The sequence below is a fragment of the Theropithecus gelada genome, chromosome 13, assembly GCF_003255815.1.
Source record: "Theropithecus gelada isolate Dixy chromosome 13, Tgel_1.0, whole genome shotgun sequence".
NCBI lineage: Eukaryota > Metazoa > Chordata > Mammalia > Primates > Cercopithecidae > Theropithecus > Theropithecus gelada.
In genome coordinates, this window is record NC_037681.1 from 52,516,275 (window position 1) to 52,539,924 (window position 23,650).

A 23,650-nucleotide genomic window follows, 5' to 3' on the forward strand; every position below is an offset into this window, starting at 1 on the left:
TTTTTTTTTTTTTTTTTTTTTTTTTTGAGATGGGGTCTCGCTCTGTCACCCAGGCTGGAGTGCAGTGGCCGGATCTCAGCTCACTGCAAGCTCCGCCTCCCGGGTTCACGCCATTCTCCTGCCTCAGCCTCCCGAGTAGCTGGGACTACAGGCGCCCGCCACCTCGCCCGGCTAGTTTTTTTGTATTTTTTTAGTAGAGACGGGGTTTCACCGGGTTCGCCAGGATGGTCTCGATCTCCTGACCTTGTGATCCGCCCGTCTCGACCTCCCAAAGTGCTGGGATTACAGGCTTGAGCCACCGCGCCCGGCCTCCAAAACTTTTTGAGCACTGACGTGATGCTTAAAGGAAATACTCATTGGAGTATTCTGCATTTTGGATTTTTGGGTTAAGGATGCTGAACCAGTAGGTAAAATGCAAACATTGCAAAATCCAAAAAAATTTAAAAACCATAAACAGTTCTGGTCTCAACCATTTCGGATAAGGGATACTCAACCCATAATCTGTTCTTTTCTGTTTTCTGGTTGGAAGGGCATATTGGCTTTATAGCTAATTTACACAGCATTGGTGTTTGATACACAGTGAGTCCAACTAGATCTCACTCAGACCTATTAATAGTTTATTAGTGTCGCTCACTTCTGGAACATTCTGTGATGTTTTACTTGGATGAGTTCTTTTACCTCTCTTGGGAAATAGTCATACCAAAGTCTGCTTATTACTACAATGTGTTATCTATTATACATTGTCCAATTTTCAACTCAAAATTACTAGACAGGCAAAGAAAAAGTAAAAGTATAACCCTTACTCAAGAAAAAGAGCAATCAGTAGAAACTATGAGTGGGCCCAGATGTTGGATTTAGCAGACAAAGACTTCAAAGCAGCTATTATAATATGTTTAAAGAATTGAAAGAAAATATGGCATCAGTTATCAAACGGAAAATCTAAGCAGATGATATAAAAATAATATTCTAAAGTTGAAAAGTGTAGTTACTGAAATTAAAAATTTAAAGACAGCCTCAACAGCAGATTAGAGATAGCAAAAGAAAGATTCAGTGACTTTGAACCCAGCTCTGTAGAAATTACTAAACTGATGACTCTCACGTAGCATCCTTCACCTCTAGTTTGGTTTTATATACAATGTTTTAACTCTTTTTGCTATTTTTTCTCTTTACTTTCTATGATGGAAACATTTTGTGCTTTGATTTTAATGGCTATATCACAGTTATATACATCTTTACAAACTCATCAAATTGTATACTTTATTTATATATTTATTTTTTGAGATAGGGTCTCACTGTATCTCCCAGGCTGGAGTACAGCTGAAATTAGCTGGGACTACAGGTGGGCACGAGTGTGCCCAGCTAATTTTTGTATTTTTTGTAGAGATGGGGTTTCACCATGTTGGCCAGTCTGGTCTCAAACTCCTGGGCTCAAGCATTTCTCCCACCTCAGACTCCCAAAGTGCTGGGATTATAGGTGTGAGCCACTATGCCTGGCTGGTGTAGCTTGTTTTTTGTTTTTGTTTTTTTTTTTTTTTGAGACGGAGTCTCGCTCTATTGCCCAGGGTGGAGTGCAGTGGCGCGATCTTGGCTTACTGAAACCTCTGTCTCCTGGGTTCAACCCATTCTCCTGCCTCAGCCTCCTGAGTAGCTGGGATTACAGGTGCACGCCATCATACCCAGCTAATTTTTGTATTCTTAGTAGAGATGGAGTTTCACCATGTTGGCTCGAGATTGTCTCGATCTCCTGACCTCAATCCACCCGCCTTGGCCTCCCACAGTGCTGGCATTACAGGCCTGAGCCACCATGCCCAGCCGCTGGTATACTTTAAATGGATGTAATTCATTGCAGATTATACCTCAATAAATTTTTATTTAGTTTTTTGAGACTGAGTTGCTCTGTTGCCCAGACTGGAGTGTAGTGGCACGATTTCGGCTCACTGCAACCTCTGCCTCCTGGGTTAAAGCGATTTTCCTGTCTCAGCCTCCCCAGTAGCTGGAATTACAGGCGTGTGCCACCATGATCAGGTTGTTTTTGTATTTTTAGTAGAGATGGGGTTTTCACCATGTTGGCCCTGCTGGTGTCGAACTCCTAACTTCAGGTGATCCACCCGCCTCAGCCTCCCAAACTGTTGGGATTACAGGCATGAGCCACTGCACCTGGCACCTATACTTATTTAGTTATATATACATATAGTTATTTTTAGTTTTATCAAAATATGTATATATAACTATGTACGTATAATTATTTTTAGTAATATCAAAAAACCATAGCTAACATTATGATTTAGCAAAATACTGTTTACCCCAAAGCCAAGTGTTATGTATTAATGATATTTTTTCCTTTTTGAGTTTTCTTCCCCACAGGTTTTCTGATCTTTTTTTTGTTTTCTAACTTTCTATTATAGCTATATACTCCTTTCTCTGTTTAATTTTCTTTTTAACTAGAAGACGTCCGTTAGTAGTTCTTTTAATGAATATCTGTGGTTAAACTCTTAGTCTTTCCAGTGTCTGAAATATCCTCATTTTTTATGTGACAGGTCACTTTTCTCCCCTCAACATTTTGGACATACCTCATTTCCAACAGACATTTGTTACTTCCGTTAGAGTCTGCTGTCATTCTCATAATTGTTCCTTGTGGAAATGTCTATATATAAAATCTCTGAACTATGTATTTTTAACATATACACATATATTTATTTTAAAATGTGTAATTAAGTTAGTAGTAGTAGTAGTAGTTTTTTTTTTTTTTTTAAGGAGCCTCCACCTCCCAGGTTCAAGTGATTCTCCTGCCTCAGCCTCCTGAGTAGCTGGGATTATAGGTGTGCACCACCATGTCTGGCTGATTTTTGTATTTTTAGTGGAGACATGGTTTCACCATGTTGGCCAGGGTGGTCTCCAACTCCTGACCTCAGGTGATCCACCTGCCTCGGCCTCCCAAAGCGCTAGGATTACAGGCATGAGCCACCACTCCTGGCCTTGTTATTATTGACTATTGTCACCCTGTTGCACTATCAACTAGTAGGCCTTATTTATTCTAGAACCTCGTTTTAAGGTATCCTGAATGTGGCTTTTTTTGTTTGTTTTTTTTCTGAGACAGAGTCTCACTCTGTTGCCCAGGCTGGAGTGCAGTGGCACGATCTTGGCTCACTGCAACCTCTGCCTCCTGGGTTTAAGCGATTCTCCTGCCTCAGCCTCCTGAGTAGCTGGGATTACAGGTGCATGCCACCATGCCTGGCTAATTTTTGTATTTTTAGTAAAGACGGGGTTTCACCATGTTGGTCAGGCTTGTCTCAAACTCCTGACCTCGTGATCCGCCCGCCTTGGCCTCTGAAAGTTCTGAGATTATAGGCGTGAGCCACCATGCCCAGCCTAATGTGGGGTTTTTTTTTTTAACTTGAATTTTATTTATGCTTTCTGATTTTATAATAGTTAACTTGCAGTAAAAGTAAACTGGTTGTCTAAATAAATAAGCTGATTTCCTATACTAGTTTAGAGTCTTTGTTTTCTTAAACCGTATTAAAGATATTTAATTACAAAAGTAAAATTGAGGCTTTTGTCTTTTTTTGTCCACTCTAATTTGCTGACTGACTTAACATTTGTCTTCACAGTAAACATTGTAAATAAACACTGATGTTTGTTGTGTAGTATATAAAAATATTATTTAGGAGTGGTGAGATTTAAACTTTTACAAACCTGTAATATATATAGTAGAGCAACACTGGATAAATAACCTTTTCAGCTTAATCGGAGATGTTCTATAAATGTTCATTTACATATATACAGCACGTACAATACTTGGCGTATGTAAAAGCACATCTTTATGCTCTTTCAATTAAAATTGATTATTATTATTATTTTCTTTTGAGACAGAATCCCTCTCAATCACCCAGCTGGTGTGCTAGTGGTACGATCAGGGCTCACTGCAACCAGTTTTTCTGCCTCAGTCTCCTGGGTAGCTGAACTACAGGGATGTGCCACCATGCCCACCTAATTTTTGTATTTTTAGTGAAGAGGGGTTTCACCATGTTGGCCAGGCTGGTCTCGAACTCCTAACCTCAGGTGAGCTGCCCGCCTCAGCCTCCCAAACTGCTGAGATTACAGGCGTGAGTCACCGCACCCGGTCTAAAATTAATTACTTTTTAAGACCCTCTTGGTGGGAACAGACTTTCGTGGTATTTATAGTTATAATAGTTTGGAATCAAAGTAGTCGAGTGCTACTTTTTTCCCTCTGTACATCCTATCCCTAATGCCTTTATTATCTTTTGTTTCTTACTTGAGAGCTTTATTTGCTTCATAACTTTTTTTTTTTTTTTTTTTGAGACGAAGTTTCACTCTGTCACCCAGGCTGGAGTGCAGTGATGCAGTCTTGGCTTACTGCAACCTCCGCCTCCCGAGTTCAAGTGATTCTCCTGCGTCAGCCTCCTGAGTAGCTGGGATTACAGGCATCTGCTACCATGTCTGGCTAAATTTTTGTATTTTTAGTAGAGACGGGGTTTCACCATGTTGGCCAGCGTGGTCTTGAATTACAGACCTCAGGTGATCCACCCACCTTGGTCTCCCGAAGTGCTGGGATTACAGGCATGAGCCACCGTGCCTGGTGCTTTGTAACCTTTTTATATCACCTTCCTGTTCCCCAGAATGAAGTAGTTTATTCTTCTTACAAATACTGTTTTTTGTTTTCTTTGTGTTTTGGGGTTTCTTTTTTGTTTTTTTTTGTTTTTTTGTTTTTTTGAGGCAGAGTCTCTGTCGCCAGGCTGGAGTGCAGTGGTATGATTTCGGCTCACTGCAGCCTCTGGCCCCTGGTTCAAGTGATTCTCCTGCCTCAGCCTCCCAAGTAGCTGGGATTACAGGCACAGTGGCTCACTCCTGTAATCCCAGCACTTTGGGAGGCTAAGGTGGGAGGATTGCCTGAGCCCAGGAGTTTGAGACCAGCCTAGGCAACATAGTGAGACCCTGTTTCTACAAAAAAAATTTTTTAATTAGCCCGGTCTGGTGGTGCACAACTGTTGTCCCAGGTACTTGGGAGTTCGAGGTGGGAGGATGGATCTCTTGAGCCCAGGAAGATTAAGGCCGCAGTGAGCTGTGATCATGCCACTGCACTCCAGCCTGGGCCACAGGTTTCAAAAAGAGAGAAAATTAGAATATACATTAGGGAGAAAAAAACTAAATAACCATATTCCTATCTACCTAGTGACCACCCCTATGAAGACCCTGGTACGTGTTCTCATTGAAATCTTATTTTGAAATACTTTTGAATTTAAAAAATATTACCTTGGTTTTACAAATGTTTGCTTGTCTTTATGTTCAGCTACAATTTTCTAATCACAATGGTTTTACTTTTTCCTTGTCAGAAAGTGGAGCTGTTCCAAAAAGAAAAGACCCCTTAACACACACTAGTAATTCACTGCCTCGTTCAAAAACAATTATGAAAACTGGATCTGCAAGCCTTTCAGGCCATCATAGAGCACCTAGTTACAGTGGTTTATCCATGGTTTCTGGAGTGAAACAGGGACCTGGTCCTGCTCCTACCACTCATAAGGTATTCTGGGACAGTAACTTTAATTGCTGTGTTTTTGCAAATGTAAAAATTTTTAAGATACTATGCTTGCTTAAGTTGATTATAAGTACTTTGTAATACTTTAGAGAATAGATAAGCTTCCATAAAGTTAATTTTTTTTTTTTTTTTTTGAAACTCTTGTTGCCCAGGCTGGAGTGCAATGGTGCGATCTTGGCTCATTGCAACCTCTGCCTCCCAGGTTCAGGCGATTCTCAGCCTCCCAAGTAGCTGGAATTATAGGCATGCACCACCACGTCTGGCCAATTTTGTATTTTTAGTAGAGACGGGGTTTCTCCATGTTGGTCAGGCTGGTCTCGAACTCCTGACCTCAGGTGATCCACCCACCTCAGCCTCCCAAAGTGCTGGGATTACAGGCATGAGCCACCGCACCCAATCAAAGTTAATATTTTTTAAAATCTACAGAGCAACTTGCTCTAAAACTTTTTTTGGACCTCATTAGACATTTAATACCAAGTTTTGCTTACCCAGTCTGTTTTATATAATGCTATATATTTCATTTTAAATTTATTTTTAAAATTATTTCAGTCTATGTAAATGTTTTATAGCAGTAACATACCTAGAGTTTTGTCATGACTCTAACAAGGGTTAAAATTTGTTTTTATTTTGTAAAAACTAAATCTCTGGATAAAATCCTCTATAACTGACTTAATACCAAATATAGTTCTCTGGTGAATAGAGTTTTACCTTCAGGTAAATATACAATTTCTGGATTTTTTTTACTCTTTCTCCTATTTTTAAAGCTTGAATTCTGTGAACTTTAAGGTTATTTATGAAAAGTGTAAATGTTACGTTGTATTTTCACATTAAAATTTTGTATCCTTTAAGGGCACTCCAAAAACAAATAGGACAAATAAACCTTCTACCCCTACAACTGCTGCTCGTAAGAAAAAAGACTTGAAGAATTTTAGGAATGTGGACAGCAACCTTGCTAACCTTATAATGAATGAAATTGTGGACAAGTAAGTTTTGCCATCTAAATGTTTTATAGTTTTTATGTTTTAATTTTACTTAGAAAACATGTCAGGAGTGAAATAGATAATAAATACCTTGTCTGGTTTACATACTTAATTTTTATGATAGTTTTCAATTATCAATGTAGAAACCATTGCTTTACTGATTTAACTGTAGTTTAACAGTTAACATAAAAATAACTATATGTCATAGGACTTAGGATTCATCTTGTAATAACTGGGTCCTGTTTGTATTGTAGAACTAACTGAGGTCTTGTTTCTTAGTGGAACAGCTGTTAAATTTGATGATATAGCTGGTCAAGACTTGGCAAAACAGGCATTGCAAGAAATTGTTATTCTTCCTTCTCTGAGGCCTGAGGTAAGAACTTTATATTATTATTTTTCTATAATACCATCTGTTACCGAATCCACAGTAGCAGTAGTAGTAAAGAAATATTTGAGCTATACTAGAATAATTCATTCATATAAGGTAACAGTAGATTTAATGTTTTAAAAAAGACGAAACATTAACAATTGATGTTGAGAAGTTATTACAGAATAGGAAAATGTATATGAGTTCCTAATTTCCAATCCTTTTATATTTTTAGGGAAAGTGGGTAGTATGGTATAATTTTGTTTTATTTTGGAGATGGAGTCTCACTCACTGTGTTGTCCAGGCTGGAGTGCAGTGGCATGATCTTGGCTTACTGCAACCTCTGCCTCCTGGGATTCAAGTGAGTCTCCTGCCTCAGCCTCCCAAGTAGCTGGGATTACAGGCATGTGCCACTATGCCCAGCTAATTTTTGTATTTTTAGTAGAGATGGGGTTTTGCTATGTTGGCCAGGCTGATCTTTCACACCTGACGTCAAGTTACCCACCCACTTCGGCCTCACAAGTGTGAGCCACTACATCTGGCCAAATTTTGATATCAAGGTGAGAGAGATTTAAAATTAAGAGAAGGTATAAAAATCAGCCTAGCGTGGTGGCGCACACTTGTAGTCCCAACTACTGGGGAGGCTGAGGCAGGAGAATTGTTTGAACCAGGAGGCAGAGGTTGCAGTGAGCTGAGATGGCACCACTGCACTCCAACCTGGGAGATAGAGCAAGATGCCGTCTCAAAAATAAAATAGGCTGGGTGCGGTGGGTCATGTCTGTAATCCCAGCCCTTCAGGAGGCTGGGGCGGGCGGATCACGAGGTCAAGAGATCGAGACCATCCTGGCCAATATGGTGAAACCCTGTCTTTACTAAAATTACAAAAATTAGCTGGGCTTGGTGGTGTGTGCCTATAACCCCAGCTACTCGGGAGGCTGAGGCAGGAGAATCACTCGAACCCGGGAGGCAGAGCTTGCAGTGAGCCGAGATTGTGCCACTGCACTCCAGCCTGGAGACAGAGCAAGACTCTATCTCAAAAAATAAATAAATAAAAATTTTAAAAGATAAATAAAAATAAATAAAATTAAGAGAAGAAAATCAGGCAGGTAGTGGCCCCTGACACAATGAATTTTCCCAGAATTGGATTGCTTGGGAACACAGCCTGAAGAATGTGGTAAACTCCATCTAAGGCTAAATACCAGCATGAGACTGATAATAAACAAGTACTTTATGGGAAAGCTTTTAAAAATTTTTTTTAAAAAGAGAGTAATTATACTGGAGAAAGAGAAATTAAGATAGAATAATTCTTTTTTTTTCGAGACAGAGTTTTGCTCGTTACCCAGGCTGGAGTGCAGTGGTGTGATCTCGGCTCACTGCAACCTCTGCCTTTGGACTTCAAGTGATTCTCATGCCTCATCCTCCCAAGTAGCTGGGACTACAGGCGTGCACCACCACACCTGACTAATTTTTGTATTTTTAGTAGAGACAGGGTTTTACCATGTTGGCCAGGCTGTTCTCAAACTCCTGGCCTCAGGTGATCTGCCCACCTTGGCCTCCCAAAATGCTGGGATTATAGGCAGGAGCCACTGCGCCTGGCCTGAAGAACAATTTTTAAAAGAATTACTCTTAAGGATATTAAGTCATCAAAGTAGATAGAGCCATTAAATGATGGGTAGGAACCGAATCTTGCATCCCATACTTTATGACTCATTAAGGAAGATAGGTAATCTTGCAGTTGATGATAAATATTCGGCTTTCCATACTTAGCACTGTTTTCAATTTTTCCATTTCACAGATGGTATATTTAGTGCTGTTCCAATAATATTGCAAAAAAATAAATCTGAAGACTCACTTCTGGGTCACAGTTATTTCACTATTAACATTAAAATCTACAGGCCTATCTATAACATCTAGTGGAAATAAGCTGTGTGGCACATTGTGCTGGGTGCATTATTAAATGAATGTGCAAAGGTTTTATGGCTGTCTCAATTTTTCCATAGTCTGAGTCATTCACATACTGCCTTCATGCTGTTTATTACTTGTAAGTGAGTACCAACTGTACTAGAACTTACTGAATATTTTTCAAGTCTGTTTTACTTTTTACTCATTCTACGTACATAAAATCAGTGGTTTGATATGCTAGTTAGATTTTTGCTAATACCCAGTACAATAATTAGATAATTATTAAAATAGAAAGCATTTGTCATTGTGTGAACTGGGTTTATATCATGTACCACCTCAGGTCACACTTTGGGAAACGTAGCTTACATATTGAGCTAGTATTTTGCTGGAGTTATGTAAGATTAGTAAATGCTGTAGACTAAATATTGAGAAAAAAAAAAAGCCCACTCAAAGAGGATTTACATAATTATAGACCTGAAAAGGATCTTAGCAGTCTTCTGATCCATTCATTGATAAATAAACTAGTCCTAAGAGCTAAAATGACTTGCTCAAGATTTTAGTTAAGTGGTAGACCTGAGAAATACATTTCTAAGATTAGAACTGCCTCTTTAGTGCTATAGCTGCTACCTAATTCTTACATGTGGGGTTTTAGTATTTAAGGGTAGAAAAATATATCTAAAATTGTGAAGGTAATACCAAGGAAATATTTAGGCTATGCAAGAAGTCATTCAGCTTTTGCTTTACCCAGGCCTATAGGGAACATATCTAAAATAGTAAGTAACATGTGAATTTGAATTTAGGCATATTTTCATGGTAGTGACATAATGTGCAATTAAGAAGCTATAATATATAAATGCCAGTTGCAGGTTATTTCAAATAAAGTTGAATAACCTGACCTCAGGAGGGGCAGAAACCTTAGTAAACTTAGTAAATTGAGACCTAAGGAAGAGCAAGATCTGTGGTAGAGCCAGGTCTCAAGGTTTATATCCTGGTACAAACTTGTCTATACATCACCACACCTGCCAAATGGAACTTTTTTTCCTTCTAGTTCAGATTTCCAAGAAAGGGAATATTATTGTCCTAGCTCAGCTTTTCACAATAGACTCACAAAATGAATCATGTTAAGCCTATGAATGGGTAAGACTTATCCCATAACATGCCTCCATTGTGCAAAAAATCAGCTTTATTCCTAATTCCCCATAGTAGGAAGCTTGCATAGACCACAATAGAGACATTGTTAGGTTACATCAAGAAGGTGAGTGGCAGGCATTCTTGAGTATACTGGAATTTTTATTTCATTGTAGAAACACGGAATCATAATTCGTCATCTAAAACTGGTTTTAAGGAGATAATACAAAAGATACTCACTTGAGATAGATTGCTCTCAGAATTACTTAAAACAAGTGCTTTAAATCTTGCTCATTCATGAAGCCATAGCCCTGGAGGGGATATTGAAAAACTTCTCCATCTTCCTTCAATCACATAGGACCATGTTTTTAATTATATTTTAACATTAAACATAATTTTTAAAAGTTGCAAATACTAATCTTTGAAAAAAACCTCAAACTGTATAGCAGAAAATAGAACATGCCCTCTCACCTAAAAGCAAGACTGCATTTTAAAGTATATCACAGTAATCTGTCTAAATACTTTAAATAGATCTAAATAGATCTCTTCCATATCCTGTGCAGGTTGTCTATCATTTTGAGCTTTTTATATTTCTTATTTTGTTCTCTTGCTTAAATGTGATTCTTTGAGATTTATAGAAAATGTGATTGTTCTCCAGTTTTAAAAAGCTTTCCTCTGTCTACTAAAATTTCCATGAATTTCTTTCTTTCTTTTTTTTTTTTTTTTTTTAAATTGAGACAGAGTCTCACTGTGTTCTCCAGGCTGGCCTCAAACTCCTAGGCTTACGTGATCCTCCTGTCTCAGCCTCCCAAGTAGCTGAGATTACAAAAATTTCCATGAATTTCTAAATATGATGTTATCTTTCATATACCAGCTTAAACATCAGCCTTTCTTCTTTTAAAAATGTTAGAACTTACCTCTTTAAATAATCTTATGAAGCCATTTCTTAATTTTTGTTTCCTTTTCTAATCTACTAACTTGTATATCATAGTGAATGAACCCTTAGTTCCATCATACCACACACCTTCTACTCCTGTCCTCCTACTTTTTCTCTCCCAGGCTGGAGTACAGTGAATATTTAGTGCTTTTAAATATTATTCATTACCAAACCAAGCAGTGTACTGTTTTTTCCTTGTACAGCCTTTTTCCCCCCTAAATAATTGTGTTATTTTTTCATTTGCTTAGTTTTCATCTTATTGATTGATAATTCTTCTTTTCCATTTCAGTCTAATTTCCACATGGCCAAACCAATCTAAAAACCTGTTAACTCAGATCTTTTTTTTTTTTTCCCCAGAATACTTTTTCCTGGAACCACCTTCTTTTCATTCAAGACCAAATGCTTTCCATGCCTCTTTCAAAGTGGTTGTTCTCTAATCTGTCTTCACTACCGTCATGATTTCCTTTTCCTTTTTTTCCTTTCTTTCTTATGTATCTCCTGTCTTTTAAATTCCATATTTTCCACATTCATAATTTATTTTCTCATTTTGATGGCTATATCTTTCAGTAACTGAGAAAAGGTTTGTGTGAGGGAATTTTTTGAGATGCTGTAGTTTTGAAAATATCTTTGTTCTGCTATCTTCTTTTATTAATAATTTGACTGGATGTCAAGATTTAAGTTGGAAACTATTTTCCCTGAGTATTTCGAAGGCATTATCTATTGTCTTCTAGCTTCCGGTGTTGCTTTGTATTAGAGACAGAAGATCAGGAATCAGGATAGCATTGGACTTCTTATTTCTATTTCCCAAAGCTTTTTGGATTTTTCTCTTTATTCTTCTCTTCTGACATTTTATAATGATGTGCTTGATGCATTTTCTTTATATTATCTTTTTCCCTCTTGTACATTTCTTTCTTTTTTTCTGGGGGACAGGGGAGAAGAAGTCTCACTCTTCTCACCCAGGCTGGAATGCAGTGGTGCAATCTCCACTCACTGCACCCTTCGCCTCCTGGGTTCGAGTGATTCTCCTGCCTCAGCCTCCCAAGTAGCTGGGATTACAGGTGCCCACCACCACCATGCCCGGCTAATTTTTGTATTTTTAGTAGAGACGGAGTTTCACCATGTTGGCCAGGCTGGTTTCAAACTCCTGACCTCAGGTGATCCACCCACTTTGGCCTCCCAAAGTGCTGGGATTACAGGCATGAGCCACCGTGCCCAGCCCTATTCTTATTTCATAGATGCAATGTCTTCTTTTCTGTCTCTGAGAGCTTTTGTGAAGTTTTCTTTTGTTTACTTTATTATCTGTTTCTTCCAGATTCCTCCTCTTTTATTTTTGCCTTAAGCTCTTTCATATTGGAAGCTTCTCTCAAATGTCTGGTTATTCTGGTTGTCCACTTATATTACGTGGAACAATAAAAAAGTTGATTAGGACTCTGTGCTGTAAGTAAATTGTTGATAGTGAGAGCCCATTAATCACAGGATGATCAAGCAGCAAGCCTACTGTTTATTTAGGTTTCTCCAAATGGCTATAGCTGTCAGTCCTTTTTTTCTGGGGTTATTTCGCTTCTCTAGAAAAGAATTTTCTGGTCTCTTGTTTGGAGAATACAAGCTTGACTATTGGTGTCCCAGAAAATGGGTGGGAGGAGAGGACTTTGTTTTCTGTTAGGTTGAGCCATGTGAAAATTACTAGGTTTTGTTTTGTTTTTTGTTTCGTTTTGAGACAGAGCCCCACTCTGTTGCCCAGGCTGGAGTACCTTGGCATGATCTTGACTCACTGCAACCTCTGCCTCCCAGGTTCAAGCAATTCTCATGCCTCAGCCTCCCAAGTAGCTGGGATTGTAGGCATGCGCCACCACGCCTGGCTAATTTTTGTAATTTTGGTAGAGACAGGGTTTTGCCATGTTGACCAGTCTGATCTCGAACTCCTGACCTCAGGTGATCCACCTGCCTTGGCCTCCCAAAGTGTTGGGATTACAGGTATGAGCCACCGCACCCAGCCTGAAATTACTGTTTTTATAGGTCAAAAACAGTTAAGGGATAGGCATGGTGGCACACACCTATAATCCCAGCACTTTCAGAGGCCAAGGCAGGAAGATTGCTTGAGCCCAGGAGTTCAAGACCAGCCTGGGCAATGTAGTGAGACCCCATATATATATATATGTGTATATATATATATATATAGATATAGATATAGATTTTTTTTTTTTTTTTTTTTTTTGAGATGGAGTCTCGCTTTGTCGCCTAGCTGGGACTACAGGCGCCCACCACCTCGCCCGGCTAGTTTTTTGTATTTTTTTAGTAGAGACGGGGTTTCACCGTGTTAGCCAGGATGCTCTTGATCTCCTGACCTCGTGATCTGCCCGTCTCGGCCTCCCAAAGTGCTGGGATTACAGGCTTGAGCCACCGTGCCCGGCCTCTATATTTTTTTTAAAAAATGGATGAATATCTTTGAAGATAATGTGTTTGCATATGTAGAAAATCCCAAAGAACCAACAAAAAGAGCTCCTAGAACTAATAAGTGATTATGACAGGGTATAGAATACAAAATTAATATACAAAGTCAGTTACTTTTTTATATACCAGCAGTGAACAACTGGAATTTTTTGTTTGTTTGTTTTTTGAGATGGAGTCTGGCTCTGTTGCCCAGGCTGGAGTGCAGTGGCGCAATATCGACTTACTGCAAGCTCCGCCTCCCAGGTTCGCACCATTCTCCTGCCTCAGCCACCCAAGCAGCTGGGACTACAGGCGTCCGCCACCATGCCCGGCTAATTTTTTGTATTTTTTTAGTAGAGATGGGGTTTCACCGTGTTAGCCAGGATGGTCTCGATCTCCTGACCTCGTGATCCACCCACCTCAGCCTCCCAAAGTGCTGGGATTACAGGCGTGAGCCACCGCGCCTGGCTACAACTGGAATTTGAAATTAAAACACAATACCATTCATATCAACACTAATAAAATGAAATACTTACGTGTAATTCTAACAAAGTTTGTTGTAGAAGGTCTATATGAGAAGAATTATAGCACTCATAAAAGAAATCAAAGATCTAAGTAAATTGAGAGATATTCCATGTAAATGGACAGGGAGACTAAATATTATTGCAATGTCAGTTCTTCCCAAGTTCATATATTGATTCAGTGCAGTCCCAATCAAAATCCAGCCAGTTATTTTGTGGATACTGACAAACTAAAGTTTATATGAAAAGGCAAAAGACCTAGAACAGCCAACACAGTATTGAAGAAGAAAAAAGTCAGAGGACTGAAACTACCCAATTTCAAGACTTACTGTAAAGCTACATTAATCAAGACAGCATGTCATTGGCAAAAGAATAGACAAATAGATCAGTAGAACTGGACAGAGAGCCTAGAAATCAACCCACACAGATAAAGTCAACTGATCATTGGCAAAGGGACAAAGACAATTCAGTGGAGAAAAGATAGCCTTTTCAACAAATGGTATAGGACAACTGGACATCCACATGCAAAAAAGTTAATCTAGACAGACCTGACAACTTTCACAAAAATAAACTTAAATGGATCATAGACTTAAATGTAACTTGCGAACTGAAACTTCTAGAGGATAACATAGGAGAAAAATCTAGGATAACATCTGAGAAAAATTTTTGGTTTGACAGTGACTTCGTAGGTACAATACCAAAACATGATCCTTGAAAAAAAAAATCAGTATGTTGAACTTTGTTTAAATTTAAAACTTCTGCTCTGTGTAAGACGCTGTTAGGAGAATGAAAAGACACACAGCAGACTGGGAGACTTTATAAAATTCATTACCTGATGAAGGACCAGTATCCAAAATATACAAAGAACTTTTAAAACTCAACAATAAGAAAATATACAACCCAGTTGATAAATGAGCAAAATATCTGAACAGACACCCACAAAGGAAGCTAGATGACGACAAGCATATGAGTATCTGCTCAACATCATGTCATTAGGGAAATTGCACATTAAAACAACAACAAGACACCCTGCCACCCCTATTAGAATGGCTAAAATCTAAAACACTGACAACACCAAATTCTGGCACGATGTGGAGCAGCAGAAATTTTAATTCATTGCTGATGGAAATCTAAAATGGTAGAACCTATTGGAAGATAGTTGGACAGTTTTTTACAAAACCAAAGACAGTTTGATGGTTTCTTACAAAACTCTTACCATATGGTTCAGCAGTCTTACACCTTAGTATTTACTCAAATAAGTTTAAAATGTACATCGAATCAAAAACCTGCACATGAATATTTCTAGCAGCATTATTCATAGTTGCCACAACTTGGAAGCAGCCAAGGCATCCATAAGAAGGTGAATGGATAAACAGACTGTGGAACATCATGTAATGGAGTAGTATTCAGCAATAAAAAGAAATGATATATCAAGCCACAGAAATATATGGAGGAACCATAAATACATATTGCTAAATGAAAGAAGCCAATCTGAAGAGGCTAAATTATAGGACTCTGACTATATAATGTTTTGGAAAAGGAAGAACTATGGAAACAATAAGTAGATCATTGGTTGCCAGGGAAGGCAGGGAGAGATGAATAGGTGGAGCACAGTGGATTTTTAAGGCAGTGAAACTGTTCTTTATGATAATCCAGTGGTAGATACATGTCATTATACCTTTGTCAAAACCGATAGAATGTAAAACATAAGACTGACCCCTAATGTAAACTGTGGACTTCATTTAATAATAATACATGAATATTTTTTCATTAGTTCTAACAAATATACTACACTAATACAAGATATTCAGAGTAGGGGAAATTGGAAAGGAATGAGAGGTTATATGGGAACTCTGTACTTTCTGCTCAATTTTCTATAAACCTAAAATCACTAAAAAAAAGTTTATTTTATTTTATTTTTTTAAATTTTTTGAGATGGAGTTTCACTCTTGTTGCCCAGGCTGGAGTGCGATGGCACAATCTCGGCTCACTGAAACCTCCGCCTCATGGGTTCAAGCAATTCTCAAGCCTCAGCCTCTCGAGTAGCTGGGATTACAGGCCTGTGCCACCACGCCCAGCTAATTTTGCATTTTTAGTAGAGACAGCATTTCTCCATGTTGGTCAGACTGGTCTTGAACTCCTGATCTCAGGGGATCCACCCGCCTCAGCCTCCCAAAGTGCTGGGATTACAGGCGTGAGCCACCGCGCCTAGCAGAAGTTTTTTTTTTGAAGTTGGATATTAGCCATTTCATATCATTCAACCTAAAAGTACATATACCTTCACTATTATTAGTAAGTGTAGGTGAGATGTTTTCAGTCTGGGGCTCCACCCTTGACTCCTGCCATGCCTAGTGTCCCTGAGTCTGAAGACTCTGACTTACTTCTTTAGGGAATGATACTCCTGCCTCCTGCTTTGGTGGGGGTTGGTACCTGCTTGACTGCCTTTAGCGGGGAGTTCTTCATACCAACTTTCAGTCAGTTCCTGTTTGTGTTTTCTTCCTTTTTTTTTTTTTTTTTTTTTTGAGACGGAGTCTCGCTCTGTCACCCAGGCTGGAGTGCAGTGGCGCAGTCTTGGCTCACTGAAACCTCCGCCTCACGGGTTCACGCCATTCTCCTGCCTCAGCCTCCCGAGTAGCTTTAACCACAGGTGCCCACCACCACACCCGGCTAATTTGTTTGTATTTTTAGTAGAGACGGGGTTTCACTCACCTTGTTAGCCAGGATGGTCTTGATCTCCTGACCTCGTGATCTGCCCATCTTGGCCTCCCAAAGTGCTGGGATTACAGGCGTGAGCCATTTCCTATTTTTGACTGCTTGCCTTACTACTGCTTGCTGTGGTGCCTGATACATCCAGTTCCTGAACCTTCCCAGGATTTTTGTTCACGTCAGCGTGCTTCTTGTATCTAGGTATCCCTTCACAAGTAGGCATTTAGGTTTTAAGCTCTGCTAAATGATTTACCACACTTTATCAGTTCTCCATTTTGTGGGAATTCATTGTGTTAATCTCCTTTTCTGTTTTTGTTCGGAAGATTCATATCTTTTTTATTCATTTAGTATTATTTGGGGGGATTTCTAAGTAGAGAAACATGCCTGTGTTCAATTTCTCTTGTTTAAGCAGTCTGTTTTCATTTTTACCACTGAGGAGTATGAAAGTCTGCTTTCATTTTTACCACTGGTTTTATTTCATTTTGTTTTATTTTTTTGAGACAGGGTCTCACTTTGTCAGCCAGGCTGGAGTACAGTGACATGATCAAAGCTCACTGCACCCTTGGCCTCCCAAGCTCAAGTGATCCTCCCACCTCAGCCTCCTGAATAGCTGGGAGGACAAGCGATCGATCCAGCACACCCAGCTAATTTTTTTTTTTGTAGAAGCAGAGTTTCCTTATGTCGCCCAGGTTGGTCTTGAACTCTTGGGCTCATGTAATCCTCCCATCTTGGCCCCCTAAAGTGCTGGGATTACAGGTGTGAGCCACCACACCAAGCTGTTTTTAATTATTACATGAATTTATGATTATGTGTTTCCTTTAAAGCTGTGGGCAGCTCTGTTTGGGAGGATGTTACTGAAAAAAGGATGCTTTTTAGATGACAAAGAGTACTTAAAGTGTCTCTAGAATCACAGTTGTAAACTGAAGTATGTCTTTTTAAGTTGTTCACAGGGCTTAGAGCTCCTGCCAGAGGACTGTTACTCTTTGGTCCACCTGGGAATGGGAAGACAATGCTGGTAAGAGTTCTCTTCAAATTCGAGTTTTCTGTTGAGATATTTGGGATAATATGAAAAAAAGAAACTTTATCTTGTCCCTGATCCTATTATTTATGACTTGCTTTTTGCTATTATACACTTTTGGGGTTTTTTTGTTTATTTGTTTTGTTTTTTTTGAGTGATCTCAGCTCACTGCAACCTCCGCCTCCTGGGTTCAAGTGATTTTCCTGCCTCAGCCTCCCAAGTAGCTGGGATTACAGGCACACGCCACTACACCTGTCTAAGTTTTGTATTTTTGGAAGAGACGGGATTTCGCCATGTTGGCCAGGCTGGTCTCGAACTCCTGGCCTCAAGCAGTCCTCCCACCTGGGCCTCCCAAAGTGATGGGATTACAGGGGTGAGCCATTGCCTATGGCTGATACACATTTAAGTTTTTCAGCTACTTTTCAATGTAGAAGTAGATGGAGAACCATGTATGTTATCTTTAGTAGTGTGTTTTTGGTTGGTTAAATTTGACAGTGTGATTGTCATTGTTTTTTGTAAATTAAATAAAATTTTTACTTTGGAAGAGCTTACCTTACTATATTGAGTATCTTTCTTTTTTTTTTTTTTTTTTGAGACGGAGTCTTGCTCTGTCGCCCAGGCTGGAGTGCAGTGGCTGGATCTCAGCTCACTGCAAACTCCACCTCCTGGGTTCACGCCATTCTCCTACCTCAGCCTCCCTAGCTGGGACTACAGGCGCCTGCCACCACGCCCGGCTAGTTTTTTGTATTTTTTTAGTAGAGACGGGGTGTCACCATGTTAGCCAGGATGGTCTCAATCTCCTGACCTCGTGATCCGCCTGTCTTGGCCTCCCAAAGTGCTGGGATTACAGGCTTGAGCCACCGTGCCTGGCCTATTGAGTATCTTTCTAACCCCTGATATTTGCTTCTACTATCATAACAACTTTATTTAAATAATCAGTATGTTATAGCTTTTTTTTTTTTTTTTAAGTATTCTTTTGCCAGAAGTTTTTGTCAGGCTCTGGATACCTCTTTCCTCTGCATAGCCCTCCTGGATGGAAAAAACAAACAGGGAAAGAGTAACTTTTCCTTAGATGTTTGTCTTTCTCAAAGCAGTTGTCTTTGTATATCTAAGAAGAGAAGAGAATAAGTGTCTCTTTTTTTTTTTTTTAATCTCTCTACTCATTCTCTCTCAGGAGGAGAACAGAAAGAAGCACAGCTCTTCCTGTAACCTGTCCATATTACTGAGAAAGGAACACATTGATTGCTATGTATTGGGGATTGTATTATACCTTACAGTTTTATTTTTATTTTTTATTAATTTTTTTTTAGACAAGAGTCTTGCTGTATCACCCAAGCTGGAGTGCAGTGATGTGATCTCGGCTCACTACCATCTCTTCCTCCTGGGTTCAAGCAATTCTGCTATGTCAGCCTCCCGAGTAGCTGGGATTACAGGCATGTGCCACCACACCTGACTAATATTTGTATTTTTATTAGAGACGGGGTTTCACCATGTTGGCCAGGCTGGTCTCAAACTCTTGGCCTCAAGTGATGCGCCTGCCTCGGCCTCCCAAAGTGCTGGGATTACGGGCATGAGCCACCACACCCGGCCTCATAGCTTACAGTTTTAGAGAATCTTTTCTAGTACTTAAATCAGTAAATATGGTTATCTTTTAAATGTAATATATTGAACTAATTTCATATTTGCTCTTGTGATTTTTAAAGGCTAAAGCAGTAGCTGCAGAATCGAATGCAACCTTCTTTAATATAAGTGCTGCAAGTTTAACTTCAAAATATGTGAGTGCTCTGTTTCCAATATTGTCATATTTTAAGTTACTGTCTAAATGTTACTGTTAACTATAGATGGTAATAATATTTCATGAAAATATTTTCCTAGGAGTTTTATATCTATTATTTGCATATGATGAATATCAATCTTCAGAGTAGAAAGTTATGTACATTTGTGTTGTCAAATACTGTATTAGTTTACTGGGGCCTTGTAATAAAATACCGTAAACTGGCTGGCTTAAACATCAGCCATTTATTGTCTCACAGTTGTGGAAGGTAGAAGTCCAAGATCAGTCAAAATGTTGGCAGGGTTGCTTCCTCCTGAGGGCTATGAGGGAAAGTGTATGTTGCGTGCCTCCCTCCTAGCTTCTGGTGGCTTTCTGGCAATCTTGCATTCCTTGGCTTGTAGATACATCCCTCTCATCTCTGTCTTTATCTTCATGAGGCATTCTCCCTGTATCTGTCTCTGTAACCAAATTTCCTCTGTGGATTAGGGCCCACCCTAATGATCTCAGTTTAAGTTTGTCATCAGCAGCAATTCTATGTCCAAATAAGGTCACATTCATAGGTACTAGGGATAGGACTTCACCGCGTTTTTGGAGAACACAGTTCAACCCATTAACAAATACTGTCACTTTCCACTTAAGCTTCAAGTAAAGTGGATTTTATCTCAAGGAGCCACCAGATATGAACACAGATCTGATGGCATAAACTGAGTATTTCTGACCTTCTGATTCTGATCTAAAATATGACACAAGATTTTCCCTGTTTTAATTTTTTAACTTTTTTGTTTTAATAGAGACAGGGTCTCGCTATGTTGCCAGGCTACTTTCGAATTCCTGGGCTTAAGCAATCCTCCTGCCTTGGACTCCCAAAGTGCTGGAATTACACATGAGCCACCACACCTGGCCAGTAGATTTTCCCTGTTTTGTTTTGATTGTTTATAATTTAGTTTTCTTTTTCCATTCACCCTCCGCTGACCCTATAGTATTATTCAAACAAGTGCTCAGTCTAGTTTTGGGGTAGGGCAAGCATAATTACAGTGCTTAAAGAGAGTAATTTGTCTGGTGTGCAGAACTGGTGTGTAAATATAACTGATGCACTGCAAAACTATGAAGTAGTTTCTGTCAGACCTTACACTGCTTTGTCTTTCTCTGTCTCTCCCTTTCTCTTGGTTGCCCCCTCCTCCTCCCAAAGATACCTTAGTCTCTGTTTGCCTTTATCAAAACCTTTATGATTGGCCGGGCACAATGGCCCATGCCTATAATCCTAGCATTTTGGGAGGCCAAGGCAGGAAGATCACCTGAGCCCAGAAGTTTGAGACCAGCCTGGGCAACATGGTGAAACCTCATCTCTACAAAAAATAAAAAGTTTAGCCAGGCGTGGTGGCATGCACCTGTAGTCCCACTACTCGGGAAGCTGAGGTGAGAGGATCTCTTGAGCCTGAGAGTTTGAGGCTGCAGTGAACTGTGATCATGCCACTGCACTCCAGCCTGAGTGACCGTATGAGACCCTGTCTCAAAGAAACAAAACAAGGGGGGCATGGTGGCTCACTCCTGTAATCCCAGTACTTTGGGAGACTGAGGCAGGAGGATTACTTGAGGCCAGGAGTTTGATACCACCCTAGGCAACATAGTGAGACCCCCATCTCTACAAAAAATAAAAAATTTAGCTGGACGTGCCAGTGAATACCTGTGGTCCCAGTGACTCAGGAGGCTGAGGTGGGAGGATCACTTGGGTTGAGGAAGTTGAGGCTGCAGTGAGCCACGATCATGCCAGTGCATTCCAACCTGGGCGTCAGAGCAAGATCACGTCTCAAAAACAAAACAAAACGAACTTTTATGGTTGGAAGTGTTTTGGCAAAAATACTTAAACTGAAATGTGAATCTCTGATGAAAGAACATGTTACCTGTAAAAGTTTGAAGTGTTGGCATTTGTTGCACCAAAATCCAGAGGTGAGGCCAGGCACAGTGGCTCACGCCTGTAATACCAGCACTTTGGGAGGCCAAGGTGGGCAGATGCCTGAGGTCAGGAGTTCAAAACCAGCCCAGCCAACATCGCAAAACCCCATCTCTACTAAAAATACAAAAATTAGCCAGGCTTGGTGGCATGCGCCTGTAATCCCAGCTATTCGAGAGGCTGAGACACGAGAATCACTTGAACCCAGGAGGCGGAGGTTGCAGTGAGCCAAGATGGCACCACTGCACTCCAGCCTGGGCAACTGAGTGGGACTCTATCTCAAAAAAAAAAAAAAAAAAAAGATCCAGAGGTGAATCCAGAGGTCATCACTACATGATATCCAGATAGCCTCTTTCCATGAGAGTCTCAAAGGATAACTTTGCTATCTATAGTTTTGCAGAGAAAGCAACTTGATTTTATCAGTACACCAAGAGCAGATCTATGTCTTTGGAACAGACATGAGATCAGAATTGTCTAGCTGCTATGAACAGCATGCTCTCTGCCTGTAACTATAGACATGTATGGGAAACTTATTTGTAAGGTTGTATAATGAGCTGTGAGTTAAAGGCAAACTTGACATGTTGACCATAGTTGTTATGGCATTGGACTAAAGTAGCCTCCCTCCATCACTATGATAGAGATAGCCTTGGTGTTAGACCCATAGTTTTTGAAGTCTATTTGCTAAGACTCCCTCTTCTTTAGACAGTTCTTCAAATATTGTTATGCTTTTTCCTGTGGTGGGATTCCTCTTCATGGAGTTTCCTTTCTCAGTAACACTATCTTGTGGTTAATTTGTACTTATTCTTCAGATACCAGCGGAAATGTTACAACCTTCCCTGACCCTCCAAACTATTCCCCCTTATTATTCTCCTAGCACCACTTGCACCTCATTTGTCATACTCATTGGAGTTGAAATTCATATTCATTGATAGGATTATTTTAATTGTATCTGATATCACTGTCACCTCCACTAGAAGATGGTCTCCATGCAGGCAGAGACTATCACCACGTGTTCTTCACTTCCATTTTCAGTTGGCAGTGAGTAGGTACAAATAAATATTTGTGGAATAATCATATGAGGTATAGATACTATTCTCATACCTCTATTTTATTAAGTAGGAAATTACAGAGAAGTTCAGTGATCTGTCCAGGATCTCATAACCAGGAAGTGGGAAACTAGGATTTGAGCTCCAGTGAGTGTGGTCTTTCATTAAAAATATTACAGCAACCATTCTCTCTTTCTTTTTTTTTTTTTTTTTTGAGATGGAGTCTTGCTCGTCGCCAGGCTGGAGTGCAGTGGCATAATCTTGGCTCACTGCAGCCTCCGCCTCCTGGGTTCAAGCAATTCCTCTGCCTTAGCCTGCCGAGTAACTGGGACTACAGCCACTACACCTGGCTAATTTTTGTATTTTAGTAGAGATGGGGTTTCACCATGTCAGCCAGGATGGTCTCTATCTCCTGACCTCATGATCCACCCGCATGTACCTCTCAAAGTGCTGGATTATAGGCATGAGCCACCACACCTGGCCTACAGCAACCATTCTCTTTTATCCATACTTGTTTCAAGAGTACTCTGTTTCATCTTCATGTTTCCGGAAACAACATAGCATTCATGACCTTAACCCCCAATTCTGATACTGCCTGAATATCTTGAAGCAAGTTTACTTTTAAGAAAGTTGGGCCGGGCGTGGTGGCTCAAGCCTGTAATCCCAGCACTTTGGGAGGCCGAGACGGACGGATCACGAGGTCAGGAGATCGAGACCATCCTGGCTAACACGGTGAAACCCTGTCTCTACTAAAAAAACACAAAAAACTAGCCGGGCGAGGTGGCGGGCGCCTGTAGTCCCAGCTACTCGGGAGGCTGAAGCAGGAGAATGGCATGAACCTGGGAGGGGGAGCTTGCAGTGAGCTGAGATCCGGCCACTGCACTCCAGCCTGGGCGACAGAGCGAGACTCCGTCTCAAAAAAAAAAAAAAAAGAAAGTTGAGGCTGGGTGTAGTGGCTCATGCCTGTAATCCCAGCACCTTGGGAGGCCAAGGCGGGTGGATCACTTGAGCTCAGGAGTTCAAGACCAGGCTGGGCAACATGGCGAAACCCTGTCTCTACCAGAAATACAAGAAATTAGTCAGGCGTGGTGGTGTGTACCTGTGGTCCCAGCTACTTGGGAGACTGAAGTGGGAGGATTTCTTGAGCCTGGGAGGTAGAGTTTGCTATGAGCCGAAAGATCATGCCACTGCACTCCAGCCTGGGTGACAGAGTGAGATCCCATCTCAAAAAAAAAAAAAGGCCGGGCGCGGTGGCTCAAGCCTGTAATCCCAGCACTTTGGGAGGCCGAGACGGGCGGATCACGAGGTCAGGAGATCGAGACCATCCTGGCTAACA

General features: G+C 40.3%; 1 protein-coding gene across 4 annotated transcripts in view; it reads left to right on the plus strand.

Annotated features, from left to right (window-relative positions):
- SPAST (spastin) overlaps positions 1 to 23,650 on the plus strand; it is a 92,429-nt gene that overhangs the window by 45,570 nt on the left and 23,209 nt on the right. For all 4 annotated transcript variants that reach the window (XM_025354973.1, XM_025354975.1, XM_025354974.1 and 1 more), the window contains 5 exons: positions 5,352 to 5,539; positions 6,404 to 6,537; positions 6,814 to 6,907; positions 17,466 to 17,540; positions 19,247 to 19,318. In XM_025354973.1, the coding sequence (XP_025210758.1) occupies positions 5,352 to 5,539; positions 6,404 to 6,537; positions 6,814 to 6,907; positions 17,466 to 17,540; positions 19,247 to 19,318 (563 nt within the window). The remainder of the gene's footprint in view (positions 1 to 5,351; positions 5,540 to 6,403; positions 6,538 to 6,813; positions 6,908 to 17,465; positions 17,541 to 19,246; positions 19,319 to 23,650) is intronic.